The sequence below is a fragment of the Octopus bimaculoides genome, chromosome 10, assembly GCF_001194135.2.
Source record: "Octopus bimaculoides isolate UCB-OBI-ISO-001 chromosome 10, ASM119413v2, whole genome shotgun sequence".
NCBI lineage: Eukaryota > Metazoa > Mollusca > Cephalopoda > Octopoda > Octopodidae > Octopus > Octopus bimaculoides.
The window spans coordinates 84,110,594-84,134,080 of NC_068990.1; the positions used below are offsets into that span (position 1 = coordinate 84,110,594).

Here is a 23,487-nt window from a genome sequence, read left to right on the forward strand (position 1 = left end):
TTTTTTTTTTTTTTTTTTTTTTTTTAATATTCTAAATTCAAATGCAACTGAAGTAGTAGTCTGTGTTTTCCATCAATCGGAAGAGCTAATAAAATATACAAGACTAATATACTGGGGTTGGCTTCTCAGACACAAATCTAGCCTTGGATACTCAGGTTAAATAAGGGAAATTGTAGAGGAGCTGTCAGTTTCCATTTTAAGACCTGAAGCCTCATTGAAAAATACACATGCGCACGCATGCATTTGTGTGTGTTGGGTTTATACATATTATCCAAGCACATTGAGTTTTGTCATGTTCAATGTATGAAATCTCACCTGCTTGGCATATTGCCTGTTTAAAATTTTACCTCAAGATGGTGCATTTTATGTTATGATGTAATCTATGGATACAGCAATAAAATTCTACTGAAACAGCTGTCATAAATCTTAAATGCCATTTGTGTTCTTTATATATATCAAAAGGATGTGTTATAATACTATTCCACAGCCATACCAACAATCCAACATACCTCCATCATCAGCTGCCCCACGGATATCATTATGGTTTCGACACCTGGGCATTACCATTCAATCCGACAGTGTCAACAGCACTAAAATAAGTGTTGTTTGGGAACAAAGAAACCACAACTTTCAAACACATTTACCCTGTGTACCAACCATATCAATAAATAAATTCAATAAGTAAATTACAACCACTCCTAAACAAGTAACTAAACAACAACAACAACAACTCTATTAAGCCATACAAAATTATAATCCGTACCATCTTCTGTAGTACGATATAAAAGTTAAAGCTTAATAACCACATTATTTCAATCAATCAATATATAGGCAGGATTAAACACTAACTTTAATGAAACTACAACAAAGGGACATACAAAGCAATGTACATTGTATCTGTATTAATAGTAAACTGCAATAACAAAATTATATGCTAAACTGCAACCAATCTTTAAGTCCATACAAATAATAATCCCACCGGTCTTCCATAGATATTACTATAATGAAAGTTAAAGTCTTATAAAAATCTCTCCAAAACAAAACATGATACAAATTAATTTAAAAGGCGGGCGAGCTGGCAGAAACGTTAGCACTCCGGGTGAAATGCTTAACGGTATTCATCTGCCGTTACATTCTGAGTTCAAATTCCGCCAAGGTCAACTTTGCCTTTCATCCTTTTGGGGTCGATAAATTAAGTACCAGTTATGCACTGTGGGTCGATGTAATCGACTTAATCCCTTTGTCTGTCCTTCTTTGTCCCCTCTATGTTTAGCCCCTTGTGGGCAATACAGAAATAAGAAATTAATTTAATATTTTTATGAGTGAAATACATTGTTTCATCATTCGAAAGTTAATAATAAAACACTACATACTCATTACTATATCACCACTACACGCTATAATATTAAATTACCAATAACTAATATAAACATTAAATTTCATTAAATAAGAACTAATAAAAGTACTTCTAATTAACTATTATTATAAATCTTGCTATGTTTAAAGCTAATTAAACTGTTTAATAAAACTACAAGTATTAACACTTACATGTTTAATCAAACACAAGGTTCCTTCACCAAGAATTTAAAAGGCCAACTAAATATTTATGACACAGTGTGTAATTACTTTCTCAACTGTCTCAATATTGGTGACATAGTAAGCAAATAACTCGAATCGTAAACCTTTCAAATCCTTAAATATTTGCTAAGCTGAAGACTAGATATTACCCAATATTTATATAAAATTACAAGGTTCCCACCTAAACAGCGATTAAAAGTTTTAACCAACTTACCATATTTATACCCTTGTTTTACTAAATGCCTTAACAGTTAATTTATTCTTTCCAAAAATTTATTAGCATTATTAATAAAAGTACTATATCTAACAATTTGCCCTGCAAAAACACCATAACCAATAAAAGAAAGAATTTTACTACTGACCCATGGCACTGAAGCCACTTGGAAATCAAAATTTGTTTTATTATAAATGTCAGTACATATTTCATTATTACCTTTAATTACTCAAATGACATCTAAATAACTAATATTTTTTATATTATTACCATTTCTGGTGGCTATAAGCTCACTAGAGTATATTTTATCTGAGTAAAAATTCAAAGAAACCATAATTAGGTATAAACATATCATCTATGTATCTGCAGACAATTTGTTGTTGACAGGGAAATGACAAACTTCACTGCTTGTGGTTCAGCATGGTTTCAATCAAAGTATGCAAGACATAAACATTCAAAATATTTAATATCAAATGCGATTGCTTAGTTTGTGAAGTTTCACCATTAAAAGTAACTTCTCAAAAAAGACAAAATTTTATCTAATTATAGCAGTTTAGTTTTTTTTAAGTGTGGAAGGTAGTACTGAATGCAGGTATAACGAGAGGTGGAAGGGAATAGTAATGGTTGAACAAACAAAAGGGAGGAAATGCAGTGAGGTCATCATATACTGAGAGCTTATGTAGCCATGCAGTGTATCACTTTCCTATTGTATTAATATTCCAGGTATAGTGTGCCTGTGATAAACAGGAAATGACAGACTGCTGTTACTTATCTGCTATAGTAGTTTGAAGAATTTTATGTAATCAACTACCGTATGACTAAACATAAAACATTTGGGCTACAGAAGATTACTAATTATATTCAGCTGTAAGGATTTACATGTTTAAGAAGTCTAAGGGTTTGAAATGTTGCAATGAATTATGTACAAGTGTTGTACTTAATAGATGAGATGAGTCCTGAACTACTTAATAATTGCTTTGTAAAGAATATCTTGCTGTTTTCTAATATGCAAAGTTGGCACACTTTGTTTTGTTTTGTTTTTTTAATTTCATTTGTATGATTTGACCCTTGACAGAATCTTCTATGAAATGTTAAAATTTGTTTAGTCTTTGAGAAGCTATAAATATTTTGATTGTGGAAGTACTAGCTTTTTCTGTGAGGAGCAGGGCGTTAAGTGAAAAGACCTGTTGGTAACATCTTTGTTTATAGATACATGCATTGAAGCCAATATAGAAACAAAACCATGAAACTAATCAATATAGCCTTGTGGGTATGTTCTTGGTTATGCAATGTCCTTTAAGTGAGTATAAGTTGCTGTTAGAGTAATTTCAGTTATGCGGAGGATTTACATTGTCAGAGTGGATATTTTTTAGTTTGGTTGCACTAAAGAAAATCTTTGATTAAAAAATAATGATAAAATTGAATGTCATATAACAATCATAAAATCCTTTTCGTTTTTTCTAATAACATTGTTATGAATCTGTAACTAGATATTAATGCTTGATGCCACAATGAAACTAAGTGACAGACATGGTAATAAATGAAATATTTAGTATTCTTTAAATAACAATAATTAATAATAAATGTCTCAAGTTTTGGCATAAGGTTAGCAATTTTAAGGGAAATGGGTAAGTCAATTACATAGAACTTAGTATTTGACTACTGCTTTATTTTACTGGCCCTGAAAGGATGAAAGGCAAAGCTGACCTCAGCAGGATTCGAGCCCAACACATAAAGAGCTAGAAGAACTACCACTAAGCATTTTATTCAATGGACTAACAATTCTGTTAGCCTCAGCAGCAGCAGCAACAGTAGTAGTAGTAGTAGTAGTAGTAGTAGTAGTAGTAGTAGTAGTAGTAGTAGTAGTAGCAGCAGCAGCAGTAGCAGTAGTAGATTCTAACAGGTATAAGGCTAGAAATTTAGCAAGGAGAGGCTAAGTTGATGAATCCCATTTCAGCAGTTGACTGGTACTTATTTTATTGATCCCCTCAGAGGGATGAAGTTCAAAGCTGGCTCTGGCAAAGCATAAAAAACCAAAACGAATACCATAAGGCACTCTTAAGTAGTCTGCTAATCTGCAACCCTCTTTAAATAATAATAATAATAAAAAAATTAAATGCTAACTCATTAATTGATTATACATATTTAAATGCAGTCAATATTTTCCCTTGAGTTGTAGTGGTGACATTCAGTATAGAATTATCTGCAAAGAGGAGTTCACAGACAGTGATGGTTTGGACAGCACATTCAGCTTTGAAGCATGTGAGATTATGATAGCTGCCATCTATTCAGTAATGGATACATACACCTGCAGAGTTATCTCTGACGGCATCTGTAAGCACTGCTTAGAACATCATACTGAACAGTGTTAAAGCTAGTATATGATTCTGTTGTACAGTATTGCTGACTGGAAAGTCTGCTAATGTTTCATCATTATCATCATCATCATCATCAAGGACATGAGCCTTTGAACCATTGTGAAACAGGCCTGATAATGGATGGTTGATTTATCCGAGTAGCTAAATGTAGGCATAATCATCCAGAGACTTTTATAGCTCACAGTGTCAAATGCCTTGGTTATATGTACAAATGTGGTGTATAGATATTGGTGTAGTTCTTAGTATTTCTCCTGTTGTTGTCTCACAGTAAATGCCCTGTTTATGGAGCCATAGCTCTTTTGGAAACTACAAGAACTCTCTGAGAGCAGGCTCTTCTCAAGGTGTTTGATGAGATACTTCAGAACTCTGGCAAAGATCTTCCTAGCAGTGAACAATAGGCAGAGGCCATAATGGTTGTACTTGTAGATGTGAATTATTGAAGCAGCTTTGAATTTCTTGGTTCCATAAAGATAAGAATATTTGCATCAACTTTTGTTGAAGAATGGCTCCTAAATTTCTGCTGGTATGGCATTTGATCCAAAAGCTTTGCCACAGGATAGTTGCTTAATGGCTTTTGCTACTTCAATGTCAGAGGGATGATTGTCGAGTTTGGAGCTGGTTTTCACTTGGTGCAGTCATCAGAGGCCAATCAGGGACTGTGCCTTAGTTTTCTGCCTATCTTTCTATATTTTTGAATATTTTCTGTACAAACCTATTGTCAACAGCCAAGGATTATTAAATAAACTATCACAATCATGAACCAGATGTAATAGTTGATTGGTGGACTTTTGGAATAGCTATCACTACTTCATAGAAAAAAGTACCAGTGAAAGTTTACCAAAAGAAGGGCATGGAATTGGAAGACAAAAATATTTAAAAGTTTAATGTCTTGGACAAAAATTTCTTTCACAGAAGGAAACAATCACTCAATTCCAAGCCCTTTCTTTCTCTATGAGGTAGTGGTAACTATTCTGAAAGTCTGCTGATTGACTATTACACCTGTCTCACTAAGATAATTTATAATCCTTCAGTAAATAAGAAACTGGCTGTCAATAAACGGAAAGTACTATATTTTCCCTATGATACAATAACTGACAATCAAATAATATCTAATATCTAACTCTTTACACTACAAGACTTCTTTATTGGTTAATGCCTATATTTTCGTGGGGAAAATTTCACTGGAATTCACAGATTTGTTTATTATGATTCGGTCTTCACTTTGTCAAAATAGGAACAGAAGAGAAACCACTGATAAATTGAATATTACACCATCTTTACCAGAATTCTTCACATTGTTAGCCCACCAATCATTGTCTCTTCCATCAATGGCTACTTTTGATTAATGAAACAGAAACATTGAAGTACAGGCCTGGTTGTACACCTGTACAACACCTGAATCTAACTTTTAGTCAAGGACAATGCCAGATGAGGTATCTGAGTGGAGCAGTGTACCTGTCAAATGGTACTGTAAGCATGTGAAGTTGAGCCTAACAAATAACAAAAACCTATAAACCAATGAGGGAGCCCCTATGTAGCCATTCAACCAACTAGATGTAGTAACCAAATTCCCTCAAATAACCCTACTCTCTTTAAAAAAAAAAGAACAAAAAACACACACACATTTGACAATCTGTTTCCTAATATGGTTTTGGATGGAATGTCTTTGATCATAAGGTTTACTCAGTTAATGCAGATTTAGGGCTAAATAACAAATTCTTATGAATTATGCTTGCTCAATCAAAATTCTTGATGCATATATAGAGAGCAAAATTGTCTCCGACTGATATTTTCTATGATGCAATAAGCATTGTTATAAGGTGCTAAAAGTTACCCTGGACAAATGACTTGAAGCAAAAAGTGCCCAAAGGGGTGTCACACTCAGACCCTTCAGTATTAGCTCTTACTGATTTCTTATCAAACAAATTTTTTTGAAAGTATTACATAGTGTCATTTAAGGGGATGGCAGAATACAAAAGGCTACATTTAATAAATATCTAAATTTAAATTAAAAAAACTCTCTCCCCCTCTCTCTCTCTCTCTCTCTCTCTCTCTCTCTAGCTAAGAAACTTACTGAGTGATACTGTTTCAAAATATGATGCATCTGTTCAACTTCTTCGCTGACCAATGTCTTGATAAAATATTTCTTATCTTGTGACAATAGCATGCGGGCACCACTACGACCAGGTGAATCCATCTCAACAGGCTGCTTTGTCAAGGAATTCTGAAAATTAAGAAATGAAACTGAATAATTTTAGAAATGGAATTGACACTGGAGTAAATAAAACAGTTTGAAAATAAACAGGCAGTTGGAAACATTGTTTTTTGAACAAATGATATGACAGGTTGAAAATAGATGAATACATAGTAAATCTGTGCTAAAAGAAAATAGTTGAGAATATTTCTAAACATAAAGAGATGAAAGAGACAAGATTTTGTTTTTTTTTCATTTCATTTGTTTTGTTACATTTTATGAGAGATAAATTATTATATAGATAGTGCAGCAATGATCAAATAAACAGAAAAGTGGAAATATTAAGTTTGATGGGAAATCAGCACTTCAAATGTATAAGAGCACTGAAGACTTTGTACTGTTTTAAAAGTTTACTAAAAGCAGACATTGTTCTATGACTAGAGCACACTAATTAAAGCTAAAATTATAGCAAATGATAACACAGTTTCTATGATTGATGGTAAAGTACAAAGAACTTCTGGCTGTGTTGGTGATTATGTTATTTTCTTTCCTTATGAAGAGTCAGCTGTCTTTTCAAGTGTAACAATGAATGGTAGCAATGAAAATAGAGAATTTGAGCTGAAGGGAATAAGCAGGGTGGATAAGCAACGAGAAGTGTAGATGAGCAGCAGGAGAGGGTTATAAGAGTAGACAAGCAACTGGAGGGGACAGGCAGGCTAGATAAGCATCTGAGCAAATGTGAAGGTTGGATAAGCAATTGGAAGAAATGAGAAGGGTAGACAAGCAATTGGGCGGGAAGAGATAAGCAACGAATAACTGAGGGAGGTAAAAATGAGATTAGAAAGTGATTATAGCTAATGTATGCATTGGTGTGCATAAAAGACAAATGCACTTACAGTGGTGTGCCGGGGATGATTGGAAAAGATTGGGGGGAAATTTTAGGAAAATATTTTTGAGGAAAATATAAATGGATAAATGGTAAAGTCAATACAGCATCATTAGAAATTACCAAAATTAATTTTAAATTTCCTCCACTGCAGAATTCTTTTCATGACTAATGTAAAATATTATTTTATTCTCATTTCTTTAAGATGTATGTAAAATAATTTTTTTGAAAATTTCTTATTAGACATGGTTTCTTGAAGAACAAATATGAAATTATACCACACATGAAATTTCAAAAAAAAATAATTTCTAACATTAGCACAAGGAATATAGGGGACTCAGTGAATTAAAGTAAGTCAGCACTTGACTAGTACTTTATGTTATTGATTTCCAGGAAAAGGTGAAAATTCACAGTGGCTGGAATTAAACTGAAAATTTAAAGAGATGTAGGAAAATGTTTTTAAGTCTCTGACTGATGGTTTAACAACTTTACTCAACCATTGCGCAAGAATACTGATACAGTAAAAGAAATTGCACCACTTGGAAAACAAAACCAGGCAACAGTGTACTGTGTTTATATTTTGATTTACCACCAAGTCTCTCTCATGTAATAGTTTAAAGGTGAGATTTACAATGCAAATAGAATGGTAATTTTTCCAATGTGAAACAAAGAATAGCAATTCCAATAATCTTCAAATATCAAAACTTTGATGACTGAAGATAAAGAATTAAGTTTTTAAAACAAAAGCACTGCAACATTGTAAGGATATTATGGCTCAGTACTGATGAAGGAAAATATATAAATAAAGATTTATCTTTGGCAGACTACATACATTGTATCAAACATAGAAAGAAGTGCAGTTCCTTTAGATATTCATGACCAAACTGAAGAAATCCAATTGAATGTGTCTTGCACTGGGTAATACTATTTGCAAAACTTCACAATTTTGAGTGCATCATAATGGATGTATCAAACAGTACTGAGTATATAGGTCAAGAATTTTAAAATATTCTTTCAATACTATCTCGAGTTTGGGTAAATCCAGAAAACAGGAGAAAGACATTACATTTAAGGATAAGTTAGAAAGGTTAAATAGAAGATGTAGGAACTTAGACTATTTAAGTGTTGATCTCCTTCCAAAATTATTTCCAAATTCAAAAGAGCAAAATTTCTGTGCATGAACAATACTTATTTTAATAAAACTTACATAATGAGGAGGAAAAAGGTTAAGTAACATGAGATTAGATTGAAAGATCATATAACAATAGATTTGTGAACCTTATAACACTTCTCATTAATAATTCTTGATGTTTTAGATATATTATGAGACAGTAATGACAAAGTGAAAACTTAGAATGAGGTGGGTTTTGTCTTGCTCGTAACCTGGTGACTGCACTGGTGCCACATAAAAAGCACCCAGTACACTTTGTGAAGTGGTTGGCATTAGGAAGGGCATCCAAAGTTCCAGGCTGATCAATGCCTTGGGAGTCAATTTAATAGACAGAAACTGTGTGGAAGTGCATTGTGTGTGTGTGTGTGTGTGTGTGTGTGTGTGAGCATGCACACACCAGCATGGGTGCAGTCCAATGACTTAAACAAGTAAAAGATGAAGGAAAAAAAAGAATCACACCACATAATACAACATAACTAACACAAAAAACAACTACTTTAGCATAAAGAGCAACAGAAAGAAAAAATAACACCTTCCAACATTTCTATTTGCAAATTACATTGTCAGTAGTTGTTAATGATTGTTTATTTTACATAATGCATTTTTACAAACAATATCATTGTTGGTTTTATGGCTTTAATGATCCAGTCACTGGTTCACAGGATTTCTGAAGGAAAGAATCACAAAGAACTACATTCGTGACATGAGTGGTATAAATACCATGAGGTATTTTTGTTTGAATGCATCACTTCATTAACAATCTTCTTGCTGATGTGTGTGTGTGTGTGTGTGTGTGTGTAAGTGTGCACACACACACACACATTCGTATATGGCAGGTTTCCACACAGTTTTATCTACCACATTTCACTGATCCAAGCTTTTCAGTTGGTCCACCCACCATATCTATATTAGAATATGCTTGCCTAGGGAACTGGTGTAGTGAGATCAAAGCTAGAACCACATGATTGCAAATCAAACCTTGTAATCACACATGCATACCAGCTTCCAGCTGCTCAGCTTTAATCAAGACCTTTTGATAAATGTGTATCAGTAGTGGACTAGTCCTTTTATTTACAGAGGGTATAATATGCTACATATCCATCTTGTTTCTAAGTCAAAAATGTGGCTCTTATTTCTAGCTCAATCAACATTGTAAGGGCTTCCTTGTCAATTGTTTATCCAGATGGTATATAAATCTGAACAAATCAATATTTCATATCATTCACATAGAAAGAGGCAGCAAAGTTTACAGAAACAGTAGATTGCAAGACTAAATTGTTTTCAATGTTAATGGCCTTTCAACACTCCACAATCAATAGATTAAGAACTAGTGATATGATACAGACAATTCAGTTCACTATACTCAACTAAAAAGAAAACAAAAACATTGACCTTTGGCTTCATCAAAAGAAACCAATATTACAGCTATAGAATTCTAGTTAGTTAGTTTTTAGCCTTGATTTTGATGCTCTATAAAATGATTTCACTAATAGAAGAAAGAGGTCTTCACAAAAGACATCAACATAAGTCTCCTTTTCTTTTCTCCACAAGGCTTTGTTTAACATATAATTATTATCATATTAAAAGTATTTTAACTTTTAGCAAACAAAGACACGTGCCAGCAGATTTTCTGGAATCTTTTGATCTAATTTTATAGAAGAGAAAAACTCTCCCAATAAACACCTCACCAAGTTTAATATGGGAAATATATACTTAAATCCACAGTTAACTCTACACCAAAGTATACTTAACAACATCGCTATAATCATTCCAATGGTCAATATAGGCTCTACACTACTTCATGGTTGGATAGTTAGAGGTAATGAGAGTACAAAGCAATAAGTACAGCAAACCAGTGAAGTAGTCTCTACATCAGGGGTGGAGAAACTTTTTAGTGCAGTGGCCAAAGATTTCCAAAAGAAAAGGTCTGCAGGCGGATCACAAGTTCTGATTCTTATGTTTGTGTAGATCTTGTATATATTTATGTATAATTCGATATACATTAATAAAGATAAGTTTAACACATTAAGTTAACACGTAACATCATTAACGCTACCACTGAATTTAGGACTTTATATTACTTATGTGGTATTCTTTATTTTTCAGCTAGAGTGTAGTGGGGTTTCAAGGGGGTGGTACAAACCTAGCAATATGTGTTTTATAGTGAAAACAAAATTTACATTCAAATGGCAAGTGCTGGACGATTTTCTGTTTGAGTTTAACCATTTTAAGTCGTATTGGAAATGCGACCTATGTTGCAAAGAGGCATACGAGTATTGAATAAATTTTATGATTGAAAAATTGACTATATTTTGTACATTCGAGTATGCCAGCCTATGGACAAGAGTATCCCAATAAGCCTATGTGATTGAAGGATGAGCTAGAAATAACAGCCAATCTGCACTGAGTTATGGAACCGGATGGAAGTAATTATTGAGTTATTGATGTCAGAGTTAGAATCAGCAAAAAACAAATCCCAACTGACTGACTAAATGTAAAATTACAATATACTACAAATTTAACAATTTTTGTCTGTACTAAAAATAAATCAGATCTAAGGGATTCTATGAAAGAGGATCGATCTGGTAGGGGCAACTCTGCTTCTAACAACAAAATGCAAATTATGGATTTGGGTTTTTTATTTAACTTCTTTTCTACAATATTTTTTTGATAAATTTTGTCAGGAAAAATTTTCAATCTTTCAAAATCTTTTATGTTGTAATTCACTTACATTTTGTATTTAAACATCTTTTTGTATTGTTTGAATATAAAACTTAAGTAAATTTAAAATATAACAAAGGGTCATTTCTTCTAAAATAACCATTTGCTAAGTTGGTTTAGATTTTTATTTTTTTCATTTTACTTTGATGTATTTTAGATTTCTGATCTGGGGAAAAAAGATATTCTTTCACAGTATTTTTATAGTTTATTTCTTTCACATACCCTTTAACTTTGCAGTCTTCTTTTTTGATAAAACCGATCCTTATTTTAAAATTTTATCTTTGTAAAATTGTTTCTAACTTCCTTGATAATGAGATAGCAATGGCCTTTAAACCCAAACTTAAGGTGCTAAGAAAAATCACCTGGTAGTTCACAATGGCCATATATGTTGGGTACTTTCAATCAATATAAGAAATATAGAATTTAATCAAAACAAATAGGGGTGCTGGAATCGGAGCTGGTGTAAAAAGAATTGACGAAGCAGAGTCAAAGGTTCTGTGTATCAAATCCGCAGCACTGCTCAGTGACTTAATATACACAATAACTAAGATGACAATATAACATGCTCGGGAAAAGACAAAATAGTCAAATCTAAAATGATGGTCAGACAATAGTGGTTAATCACAAAAAATTCATAGCAGTTGAACATCAAAAGGTCTTGTGGCTGAAAAAAATGATAGATGTAAAGCTAAAATTCTTTTTTTCTTTAATCTCACTATAGTGGAGGGCTCAATGCTTTTGACATACAGAAGTCCTAGAACATCATCATCATCATCATCATTTAACGTCTGCTTTCCATGCTAGCATGGGTTGGACGATTTGACTGAGGACTGGTGAGCCAGATGGCTAGACCAGGTTCCAATCTGATTTGGCAGAGTTTCTACGGCTGGATGCCCTTCCTAACGCCAACCACTCTGAGAGTGTAGTGGGTGCTTTTACATGCCACCGGCACGAAGGCCAGTCAGGAGGTACTGGCAACGGCCACGCTTGAAATGGTGTATTTTACGTGCTACCTGCACAGGAGCCAGTCCAGTGGCACAAGCAACGATCTTGCTCAAATGTCTTTTCACGTGCCACCGGCACAAGTACCGGGAAGGCGACGCTGGTAACGTGAAGTTACAAAATATCAACTGCTAAGATTAAAACGATGTATATTTATCATTGCTATCAAAATACTGGTTTCAAATTTTGGCACAAGGCCAGCAAGTTCAGGAGACACAGTAAGTCCAGTTGTATCAACTCCAGTACTCAACCGGTACTTATTTTGTCAACTCCAAAGTCAACCCTTCAGCAGAACTGGAACTCAGAACATAAACACAGGCAAAATGCTGCTAAGCATATTAACAATTCTGCTAGCTCACCACTTTAATTGCTATCAAAATATCAAAACTTTATTTGACATACAACACTAAGATATTACTGCAATGTTATTATCCAAGGACTGGCTCTTGTGCGGGTGGCACATAAAAGACACCATTTCGAGCGTGGCCGTTTTCGTGCGGGTGACACGTAAAAGCACCCACTACACTCTCTGAGTGGTTGGCGTTAGGAAGGGCATCCAGCTGTAGAAACTCTGCCAAATTAGATTGGAGCCTGGTGTTGCCATCCGGTTTCACCAGTCCTCAGTCAAATCGTCCAACCCATGCTAGCATGGAAAGCGGACGTTAAACGGTGATGATGATGATGATGATGATGATGATACTTGATGCACATTTGAACTGGGGAACAAGCTACTCACTAGTTTATTACATTTTATAATGAAACATGGAACTGAAATATAATCTTTTCTACCCTAGGCACAAAACCCGAAATTTTGGGGGAGTAGGTCAGTTGATTAGATCAACCCCAGTATACAATTGGTATTTAATTTATCGACCCTGAAAGGATAAAAGGCAAAGTTAACCTTGGTGAATGTTAAGACTTCACCTAAGGTATTGCCAAGACCATTGCTATCAATCATAGATATTCTGGAGAGTGGGCATTGCACTGTAATTAAAGAAACAAAATACATCATGTCACTGAAATAAATGATCACTAAGAAATACAGCACTCACCATATAATCAATGTCATCCACACTAAAACGTTCTCGAAGGTTCCGAAATACCATAGGGCAGTATTCTTTGACTTTAAAATGGCTTGGCATATTCTCCCTAGAAGTAAATGACACAGAGAATGAATATATATTTATATTTTATTTGTACATACACACACATACACAAATGTGTATATATGAACAAAATGAAATTAAGTAAAAACAAAAAATGGCTTATGAAGTAATGTTTTCTTTTATAAATTTTTTTTTTAATGTTTCTTTAAATGCCATGAAATAAGAATGGTCTCTGTAAAATTTGAGTGCAGTCATGGAACATTATTTACCTTTATTTCAGTAGCATCCAGCACAGGATTTAAAACTCATTAAAAATAAAGAAAACAGATGTCTCTATTATTTTTTAAACCATTAAGTATTAACGTGAAGAAATAGCTATAGTGCCCCACAATGCTATAGTGAAATAAACGGCAGAGTAGTTAGTTAGGTAACCGTAATTATATCATAAAGCATAGTGTATTGGTTGTTATATATGGAATTGTATTAGAAAGCCACACAAATGATTGAAGTTTGTATATTATGAGTAAACTTCATTTTTAAAAATTGCTATATTATTCAGAGATTATAATAATTCTTACATATTTATCAAAATATGCGATATTCAGAAGTGTTGCTTATGGGACTATGGGTTTAGCACAATTCACAGAAAATTTCTGACAAGGGTTGTGACGAGAACACTTGTCACTGCAGAATTATGCAAATAATAGTTATATACACTTTACAATAATTTTGTATGAAATTAAAACGGAAGTTTTTTTTTTTTGTTTTTTTTTTTTTCTGTTTCATTATATTGCAAAAATTAAGTTTATTTGCCAGTCCACACACACAATTTTATATTTATATAAGGCCAGTTATGTAAAAGACAGGGTGAGTATATTTTCCTACAATTGGTCTTGGTATGTTCATTTTAAGTTATTTATTTTATCAATCCTCCATAGATGGAAGGTAAAATTGTTCCTGGTGGGATTTGAACTCAGAATGTAAAAAGATAGAAGTAAAATATTATAAAACAATATAATTATTGCAAAAATTAAGAAAAAAAGAAAATAATCACCCGCTACATTTTTTTTCAAATTTGAAAACTAATTTTCTTAGTTACTATCGAATTATGTAACAATACTAGTGCACAAACTATTTGCATTAGTCTAGTATAAAGCACACCATGCCAGAGAACCTTTGAATAGGTAAATATTGGTGAGCAGGATATATTAGGAAAAAAAAACTTGGATTGGTATACGTTGCAGAAAGATTATTTTGTGTTATACAGTACCAAAAAGCAGATACGGATAGAGAAGGAGAGTCGGGTAGGAAACCAAACAAATAAGTTTCATGGTTTAAAACAAAGATATCACAAGAGATATCATAATTATTCTATTTACTACCTACAGTAGTACTACTTCCTGCAAGGAAAATATGTTTTAAACAACTTCTTTTTTATTTTTTTTTTTTAAATATTAACAATCAGCATTTACATTGATGTTTCTGTTTAATAAATTGATTTATTCCAAAGCTTCCCAAAAAAATCCTTTATGTGCCATCAAATAACATCTGACTAAATACTCAATAGAAACACTACAAATTAAGTTATAACAAGAAAAAAATGATATTCTTAATTTTCAAAATTGGTGCAAGGAAGAAAAGTCTAAAGCCCCCCCCCCCCCCCCCCCCCGCCTCCCCAGTGGGATTTGAAATAATAAGGCAGAGAATGTAAGATATTCAATCAACCTGATATTCTGTCATTTTACCACTGACAGAACAATTGCTAATTTAATAACAGGAAAAATATGTATAGAGCTCACCAATAGGCATTATAGGAATACTATTGAAATGTTAAATGAATGAAATAAAGCCAAACTTGCCTCAGACACATCATATATAATGTGATATATTGTCAAGACAAAGTTTGAAGGAAATTGAAGAGGAAAAAAGATTCAATAATGCTGAAACTTTTATATTCTCAGTTGAATATTTCCTTAGCCATTGTATTTCTTCTTGCAGGTCAATATCTATGAAATTAAATCCCTAAACTTGACTGGTCTCAGAAGATATATGCTTTTGCAGTTGACATCTTGTGAGTCATTTGAGGCTCAATGGTCAAAGCATATATCTTCTCAGTCCAGTCAACTTTAAGGATTCCCGCTCATGGACATTAAGCCTGGGAGAAGAAATGCAACAACTAAACATTCAGCTAAGAACATCACTATTGAATTTTATTTTTATTTTCTTTTCAAAACTTTGAGAAAAATAATTTTACACCAATCAATATATCAGATTATGTTGTAGAAAACAAAGTTATATTTCTAGGTTTTATTATTTCATTCTTAGCTGTCATAATATTTTGAGGGTCTGATAAGATAACCTTCCCAGAATATGGTTTTGGCGTTAACTCTTACATGGAAAATATTCCCCAACTTGAAGCTTCAAAAGATTTTTTTTTTTTTTTTATCTGATATCTTGAGATGGTTTTACATAAAGTGCTTTCTTTCAGCGATTGCATCAGTACAAACTAAATATTCTAGAACAAATAAGCACCAAAGCAAATTATGGTAGTAAAGATACAACAGAGAGATATCAAGGAACATACTGAAATTATGTTATAGTGGTGTACCAAACAAAAACTTTTCACAAGAACCCATGCACTTTGATTTAAAATAAAAGCAGATTGGTGCACTAAAACTAAGGAAATTCACACAATTTTGTTTGAAACAACAATGAATACTATTTTATTATGATCTTTTTTTAACCATGGCACAATACCTCCCGTTTACAGGAGAAATTTTAATCACTTGACATCTAGTATCCATTTAACTGACCCCAGGAAGATGAAATGCAAAATCAAAGGTAAGAGGCAAACTTTGAACTCAAACTGAAAGAAAACAAAATTAATTCTGAAAAAGTATTTAGTCCTATGTTTTTTCCATTTCTGCTACAACACCAATTACTATTGATTCTATTTTACCTTATTTTCCTCGTTTCCAATCAATGCAATTTCACTGACAATCAGACTATGATCATAAGTTTCAATATTAAATAGACTTCAGATCTTAAATACCAAAAACAAATCTGATATACTAGTGATGTGTATGCATCCATCTATACTATAATGTACCTATAAAACAATAAAATATTCTTACTATTTACCTAACATAAATTGCCCATATATACATATATATATATATATATATCTTTTTAAGGCAGATAATTCATTGCAATATAACAGAACTTTATCAAACGTAAATATTAGAACAAACAAACAACATGAAATACCAACACAAGGTGCAGTGCATAAAGCTGTGCATGGTCAGAACTACTAAACCAACAGAAGAAGTAAAGTTTTTAACAAACAGATAATAAGTATAAATGGCTCCAAAAGAATAGAATTCAGCTCAAATTTCAGTCGTATTGAACAAATGAGAGATACATGCTTTCAGAGATAAGACAGCAGTCTATTACAGGTGACATTCCTAGATGATGATTTGGAACAGGTTCCTGATAATAGAGATGCACTGGTTTAAGAAAACAGCATGGGCATAATGGCTTTGAATCTATGACATGAGTCAACTGTCTCACAAGATTGTCCACTTTTTCAACCTATCTTTACTATCAACTAGAACCCAACGAACCATTGAGAGCCTTTAGACAAACATTTGAAGCACAATAAATAGTAGCTTTATCTACCACAAATCTTACTCCACAATCTTACAAAAAACTAAAACACATTATATAATGTGTTTCTAGATACTAGAAAAATGGGTGGAATGGTCAAAATCCAAATGCCTATGATAATATATTTGCCTGGTCAAGGTTTATCCAGGACTAAACAACAACGGCAATGAAACAATGTTGTGCAACCTGCTAGAAGTAGCAGTAAATCTCATTCAAATCAACACCACTGTCTTAGATAATGTCGTCTTAGGTGTACCTTTAAAAAGATTGCATGGTTGGAACTGCAGTGCCTTTGATCAGAGATCAACTCAATGGGGGTTGACTTGGGGTTAAACTATGATTTGAAATGCGATGTACATCTTGAATGGTTTTTCTATTAAATCATGACTAACAATAACACTCCAGAGATTTTAAAATTAACAAAATATGCATAACCACGCGTGTGCACGCGCATGTGCACATTTGCGGAGAGGGAAATCATTTTAATGTATATGTGTACAAACTTAAATATACATTGTGTGTGTGTGTGTGTGTGTGTGCATGTGAAATCTCAAATGAGTAGTACATATGTGTATGCATGAAAGCAAGAATAAGTACAGTTAGAGAGTTGATGTGGGATGGGTCACAAATACATGGATTGTAAGTAAGAATTATTTAGAGTAACAGTGTTATAATGATTGACAAGATTAAAACACTTGAGTTGTAAACAGGAAAAAAAATAATTTCCCAGAAGAGATAACTACATGAAACCCTGCAAGCACATCATATTACAAATAACAACAGTTAATATCTAATGCAAATCAACTTCACACATTCATTTCTGCATAATGTCTGTAAAACCAGGTCAGCCCTTAAGTACGTCTGTGTGTGTGTATACACGTCCACAAGCATGCACACACATTCTTAGATATACATATACTCATCAAAAGTTTTCAATAACTTACTCTCTACAAGAATCTACACTGATCTTTGGAAACATGCTAGAGTGTTCCATTCTCAAGAAAAGGCAATCCCTCTGATCCTGTCAAATGATGGAGACAGACATTTAATAACGACATACTCCAATACCTATCCTTATGTTAGTACAGTTTCCATAATGTCAGACCCCATAGATACCTACTTTCCTGTGATACACACCATGGGTTCACTCATCAGAGAAATTCTGTGAAAAAAACACCATCCTTAGCAATTTCCAGCTATAATGAGCATGTGAATCACCAATCGAAGTTTCCACCCAATGGGCTCCAGCTAGGCCTTCATCTACTAACAGTTTACTATCACATGTGCTGGCACAGTTATTTCTGTCCCACTCAGTCAATTCCAATATACTTCCACATCTAGTTTTGCACTCTACCCTCTTCCTTTCGGATATGAACGACTTACTTGCTTTCATGTCCAACACACAAATGAATCAACCCTTCATTGCTCTCTAATCTTCCATAGTTATCTAGACATGTGATCTAGACACCACACACCAAAACTGCAACAATTCCATGATTGGTGACCTCAAAAACATCCTCCTAAGGGATCATGCCAGTCTTGTCTCTTTCATCAATAATAATAATAATAATAATAATAATAATAATAATCCTTTTTACTAAAGGCACGTAACTTGAAATTTGTGAAGAGAGGATAAGTCAATCACATCGACCCCAGTACTTGACATATTTTAATTTATCAACCCTGAAAGGATGAAAGGCAAAGTCGACCATGGCAGAATTTGAACTCAGAATATTTGGACAAAGGAAATACCACCAAGCATTTTGCTTGGCTTGATAACATAAGGCCTTAATATCTTTCCTGCCAAAAGAACATGCTAAAACATGACTAGGACTGCATCTTAAAGACTGGCCCTTTTCAGGAGCACAAAAAACTTCAGCCTCTAACAATACTGACATTTTACAAAGCTCAGTTGAGGCCTGCAATGGAGTCACTGCTCCCAGTTCTGATGCAATGTTACTGCTGCACACAGATATCCTAAACAGCATCCAGAGAAAGCCAATTTGCTGATTGGCATAAAATCACTCAGAAATACTGCAGCCTCTGGCCCACAGCTCACAAGTATGTTTCATTTTTCTGCTTTCTCTACTGCTATAATAATGACTTCTGTTTCTTGATGCTAGTTGTTTTTATGCTGCTGCTTCTGAGATGCCACCAACTTACTCTTCTGTCCTCCTCCTCATATTACCCATATTGTGTCCAACAACCTGGGCCACACACTATATATAAATACAAACAACGCAATATTTTCTATCAAACCACATTTTGCATGTAAATTATGTAAGTGGAGCAATACACTGTGTTGATAATAATTTTCACAGAGAACTATGAACCTCTTACACGTTACATTAATGTAATGTAGACAAAAGAATCACTACAATTATTCTCTACATCTTCCTAAATGAGACAATTTGTAAAACTGTTTGTACTCAGTTTATATTTTGAAATTCTTGTCATCATATAAGATTACTTCACAAGGATGTACACATGAAGGCTGTGAGTCACTGGCCAAGAGAGTTCATTACCAATGGAGCCAGACAACTTCTTGATGTTGTCTATTACATATTTTAAAGGATATTGTATCCAACTCATATAAGATGGTTCCATTTTGGGGCATTTTCCTTTAAACAACCAACATCTGGACTGTGTTACCACACTGATCAGAATCTTATGAGGAAATTTCCAGATAAATGTTTACTAAACTGCAAAGTCGGGAATATAAACACAGCTCATATAACCTTCTCACTAAATTACTTAATTGGTAATAAGAGGTAATTCATTCTGTACCTATCAAAGCCATATTTCTGATTTGTTTCATTGGTGGTGTTTTGCTCTTTAGAGCTTGGTGAGTGCACCAAACTTGAATAAAGTTTGGAAATAAATATACTAAATCTATTATAGTGGAAAGTAAGTAATATTCGGCACCTAAGTATTTTTGAAACTCGCTCTGTCTACAGTGACCGAGGACAGTTTACATTTAATGTAGTTCTTAAAATCTAAACAAACCAATGCTGAAAACACTGGTTCTGGCTGAGCACACTTGCAATCAATGATATTACAACTATGACCATCCAGATTCCCCACTTACACCAGACATATTTGAAAGATATTTGCCTGTTATTTCTCAGCAGACTAACTGCTCACATAGAAGTTCTTTCCCAGCATGTTCTACATGTAGTTGTACTACTACATAGTATCAAAGACATAGAGACAGATCATAACATCTCATCATGTAACATTAATATAATCTTAATTCAGAGATAACAATAACAATATTTAATATCAGGATTTTAAAATTTTGCACTTTTCATATTTGATAACTGACCTGTCCTTATCATAGGCGCAACGACAGCTTTTGTAAGCCACTCTTTAAATGACTTTCCCTTGTAGTTATAATATGCAAACTTTTTACCCTTATTTAGGCTTTCAAAGTGAATTTTTTCTGTCATACTGGTGATAAATGCCAAAGTTATGGAGAGAGAAAAAAAGAATCAAATGCAAATTTTTTTCTCCAATTATAATTATTCAGTTTTATGTCCATTAAAATTAACTTTGAAGAAGCTCAAAATTTAAACTTCTTTTATGTATCACACATAGAAAAAATATGTGATGTTTTTATCGCTAAATAAAAGGAACAAAAAAATGTACTTGAGATAGTCCATGTGGCAAGAGAATATAGGTAGGTAAAGCTAAAAATACATTAATATAATTAATTCACCACCGCCAACATACCTTTGTTGGAACATAAATATCTACAGAATATACCATATAACTTTGATAACTTTTGATAGGTTGCAGCCAGTATAGGCACAGGTCATGTCTAACTTAATAGCACCAAAAAAATAGGAAGATAAATATCTAAAAAAAAAAAAAAAAAATTACAAATCAAACTATACTAATATAGTTTCCTTAAGCTGCAGGTAATAAATCTTGCTTCATCATCTCTGCCATCTCATTCAGATAGCAATAAAACAGAAATTTCCTCATTAGTTTAAAATAAATAAGTAAATAAATAAAACCTGTTTCCTAAACACTTCAAAATGTCAATGACAACAGACATCAGCAACATATCAAAATTCTACAACCAGGAAAATGAGCTGCAATTTCACACGCACACGCACACACACACACACACATACGCGCGCGCATGCACACACCACTCCAGTTTCTTTTTCAGCAAACTATTTTGGTTTCCTTAAATCCTGAAAACAAAAGCCACAGATTTTCAAATGAGTTGTATTGCAAGCTATCTCCTGGCAAATTATTTTAGCTTTTTTCAATTCCTGAAAACAATAAGAAAATCAAGGGACATTCTTTATTATCCATGTTACTTTCTATTTATGAATTTCTTTTGAATTTACTTAATAATTCCTCTGCTTGTTTCCATGTCACTTCTCTCATTACTTAGATGAGACAGAGAGAAATCATTTACTCTGTACTCCCTAAAATCAAAATCAACTTGGTGTTGTTTCTTGTGATCATTAACAATCTGTTCCACAATTATTACCTTACTAAGTTTGCTAACCCCTCTAGGAAACAAATCTGAACCCATTTTATAGGCATATAAAGTAGAATCATTTGACATTGCTATTGACACCTTGAATCTCCATAACAACATAGTTTTTCTTAGCAAATGAAACTATTTTTAACTCTTTCAAATCTGCAATGCTGTTCATACATTATAGTTTCTATTTCAGTTATAGCTGCAATGTATACTAACAAAATAACGAATAAATAATTTGGGGCAAAAATATTCTAGCTTTCACCAAGACTGATAAATATAATTAACACAGTAAACATCAATTACATTTCAAATGCAACAGTATTTATATATTTATTTTCCCAAAGTAGGAACACAGGGTTTAGATCCAATTTAAGAGGGGAAGACAGCTGATGTTATTCTATTTTGTACTAATTAATACTATCTGCTTCTGTATATTTATGACTTCTTATTTACACTGTTACACTGAGTAATAACAAGTATTTTAACCACACATTTTACGTTGCATATGATGATGATGATACAAATACACATAGATATGCAATCATATATACCCAACCTTCACACACATCTACACAGGTAAGCATATACACACAGAAGCACACATACACACAAAGATTAAAACACACACACACACACACACATCAATTTTCTTAAACTAATCTTATTTACATATTGCTTGCCATAATTTAATTTAAATATTTCAAATTTCATTCATTTTGTTAACAAGCTACTTTTCACACCAAGTTGGTTCCCCAACACCACTTAAATACTTCTATATTTTTTTACCAAATATTTTTATATTTTTCCAAAACTTCCATTATGCCATTCAGTGTTATTACAAAGAAGTCAATCAAATAAATATGAAGGACAATTCTACAAAAATGGCAAACAAGTGCAACTAAAGTTCTGTAATTAGCAATACTTAAAACAGCCAATTAACAAGTAAATTCAGATGTGACTTTTACTACTAATGTATTATTTATCACAAAACACAATCACTATTAGTTAGCTGTCTTGCAGCTGAAATTAAAAAAAGTAACTTGTTCTCATTGTTTTATGACCACAGATCAACAGTCTTTTCAAGTGGCAAACTTTTCTACATTCTATCCATCACTTTTGCATCTTGTCAATTGGTGAATTTTCTTTTTGACAACTAATGAGTATTTCTGGTCACTATTTCCATACTTCTTTTTAAGATTTAATGTGATAGTGTTAAAAAGTTCTGCTTAATAAAGATGGAGTATATGTGGCCAAGTGGTTAAGGTGTTAGGCTCCTGATCTTAAGGTCATGGGTTCAACTCTTGGCTTCTGGTAGCATGTTCATGAGTAAGGTACTGCATTTCATATTGTTCTTGTCTACTCAGCTGAAAATCAATATTAGTTAACTTACTGGTGCAAATCCTTCCAGTAGTCAAATCATCAATGTTCTGCTGGGTCAAGAGTAGGAGAGTCAAGAGTAGAAGAGTCAAGAGTAGAAGAGTCAAGAGGGTTTTTGCTTCTTTGAATCCAAGTTACCCCCACTCTGCAACAATTTTAAAATCTTCTCAGTTCAGCAAAGATGTCAACTTAGTCTCTTTGCCTTTATTAATATGCTTGTAAGCATACACAAAAGCAAGGATAGGCCAGTATAAATTATAAGGTACTGCTGTACTCTCCCTTAATCTCTAAAAATATTTCAAAAACCAAAAGCCCTGTAGCAAATTTCATGTTTGGGTTAAACACCTGTTGAAGAATATCTTTGTCTTAAAAAGTCCATTTGCTTTCCTTCGTTGTTAGTCTGTGATTGAGAGTCACTGTTCAATTGTACTTTGGCAGAGTAGACTAAATAAAAAAAAAGAACCTTAATTATTGAGATTTTGAGAATCAGAAAGATTAAACTCAAAGCAATAATATTTGAAACTTTAGCTTCATAATTATAACTCAATGGTCAGCATTAAGTAATCATTTTACCTTCTTTATATTGAAGATTTTGCATTTAAATGTTCACACACACACACACACACACACACACACACACACACACACACAAACAAACATGCATAATTTCAAGTGTATGAACAGGGAAAT

The 23,487-nt window shown here is 33.1% G+C and overlaps 1 protein-coding gene across 1 annotated transcript in view; it reads right to left on the reverse strand.

Annotated features, from left to right (window-relative positions):
• The window catches only part of LOC106871327 (phosphatidylinositol 5-phosphate 4-kinase type-2 beta), a 114,025-nt gene that overhangs the window by 7,275 nt on the left and 83,263 nt on the right, over positions 1-23,487 (reverse strand). The window contains exons 3-4 of the mRNA XM_014917718.2: positions 13,197-13,293; positions 6,245-6,394 (exon numbers count right to left, since the gene is read on the reverse strand). Of these exons, the coding sequence (XP_014773204.1) occupies positions 6,245-6,394; positions 13,197-13,293 (247 nt within the window). The remainder of the gene's footprint in view (positions 1-6,244; positions 6,395-13,196; positions 13,294-23,487) is intronic.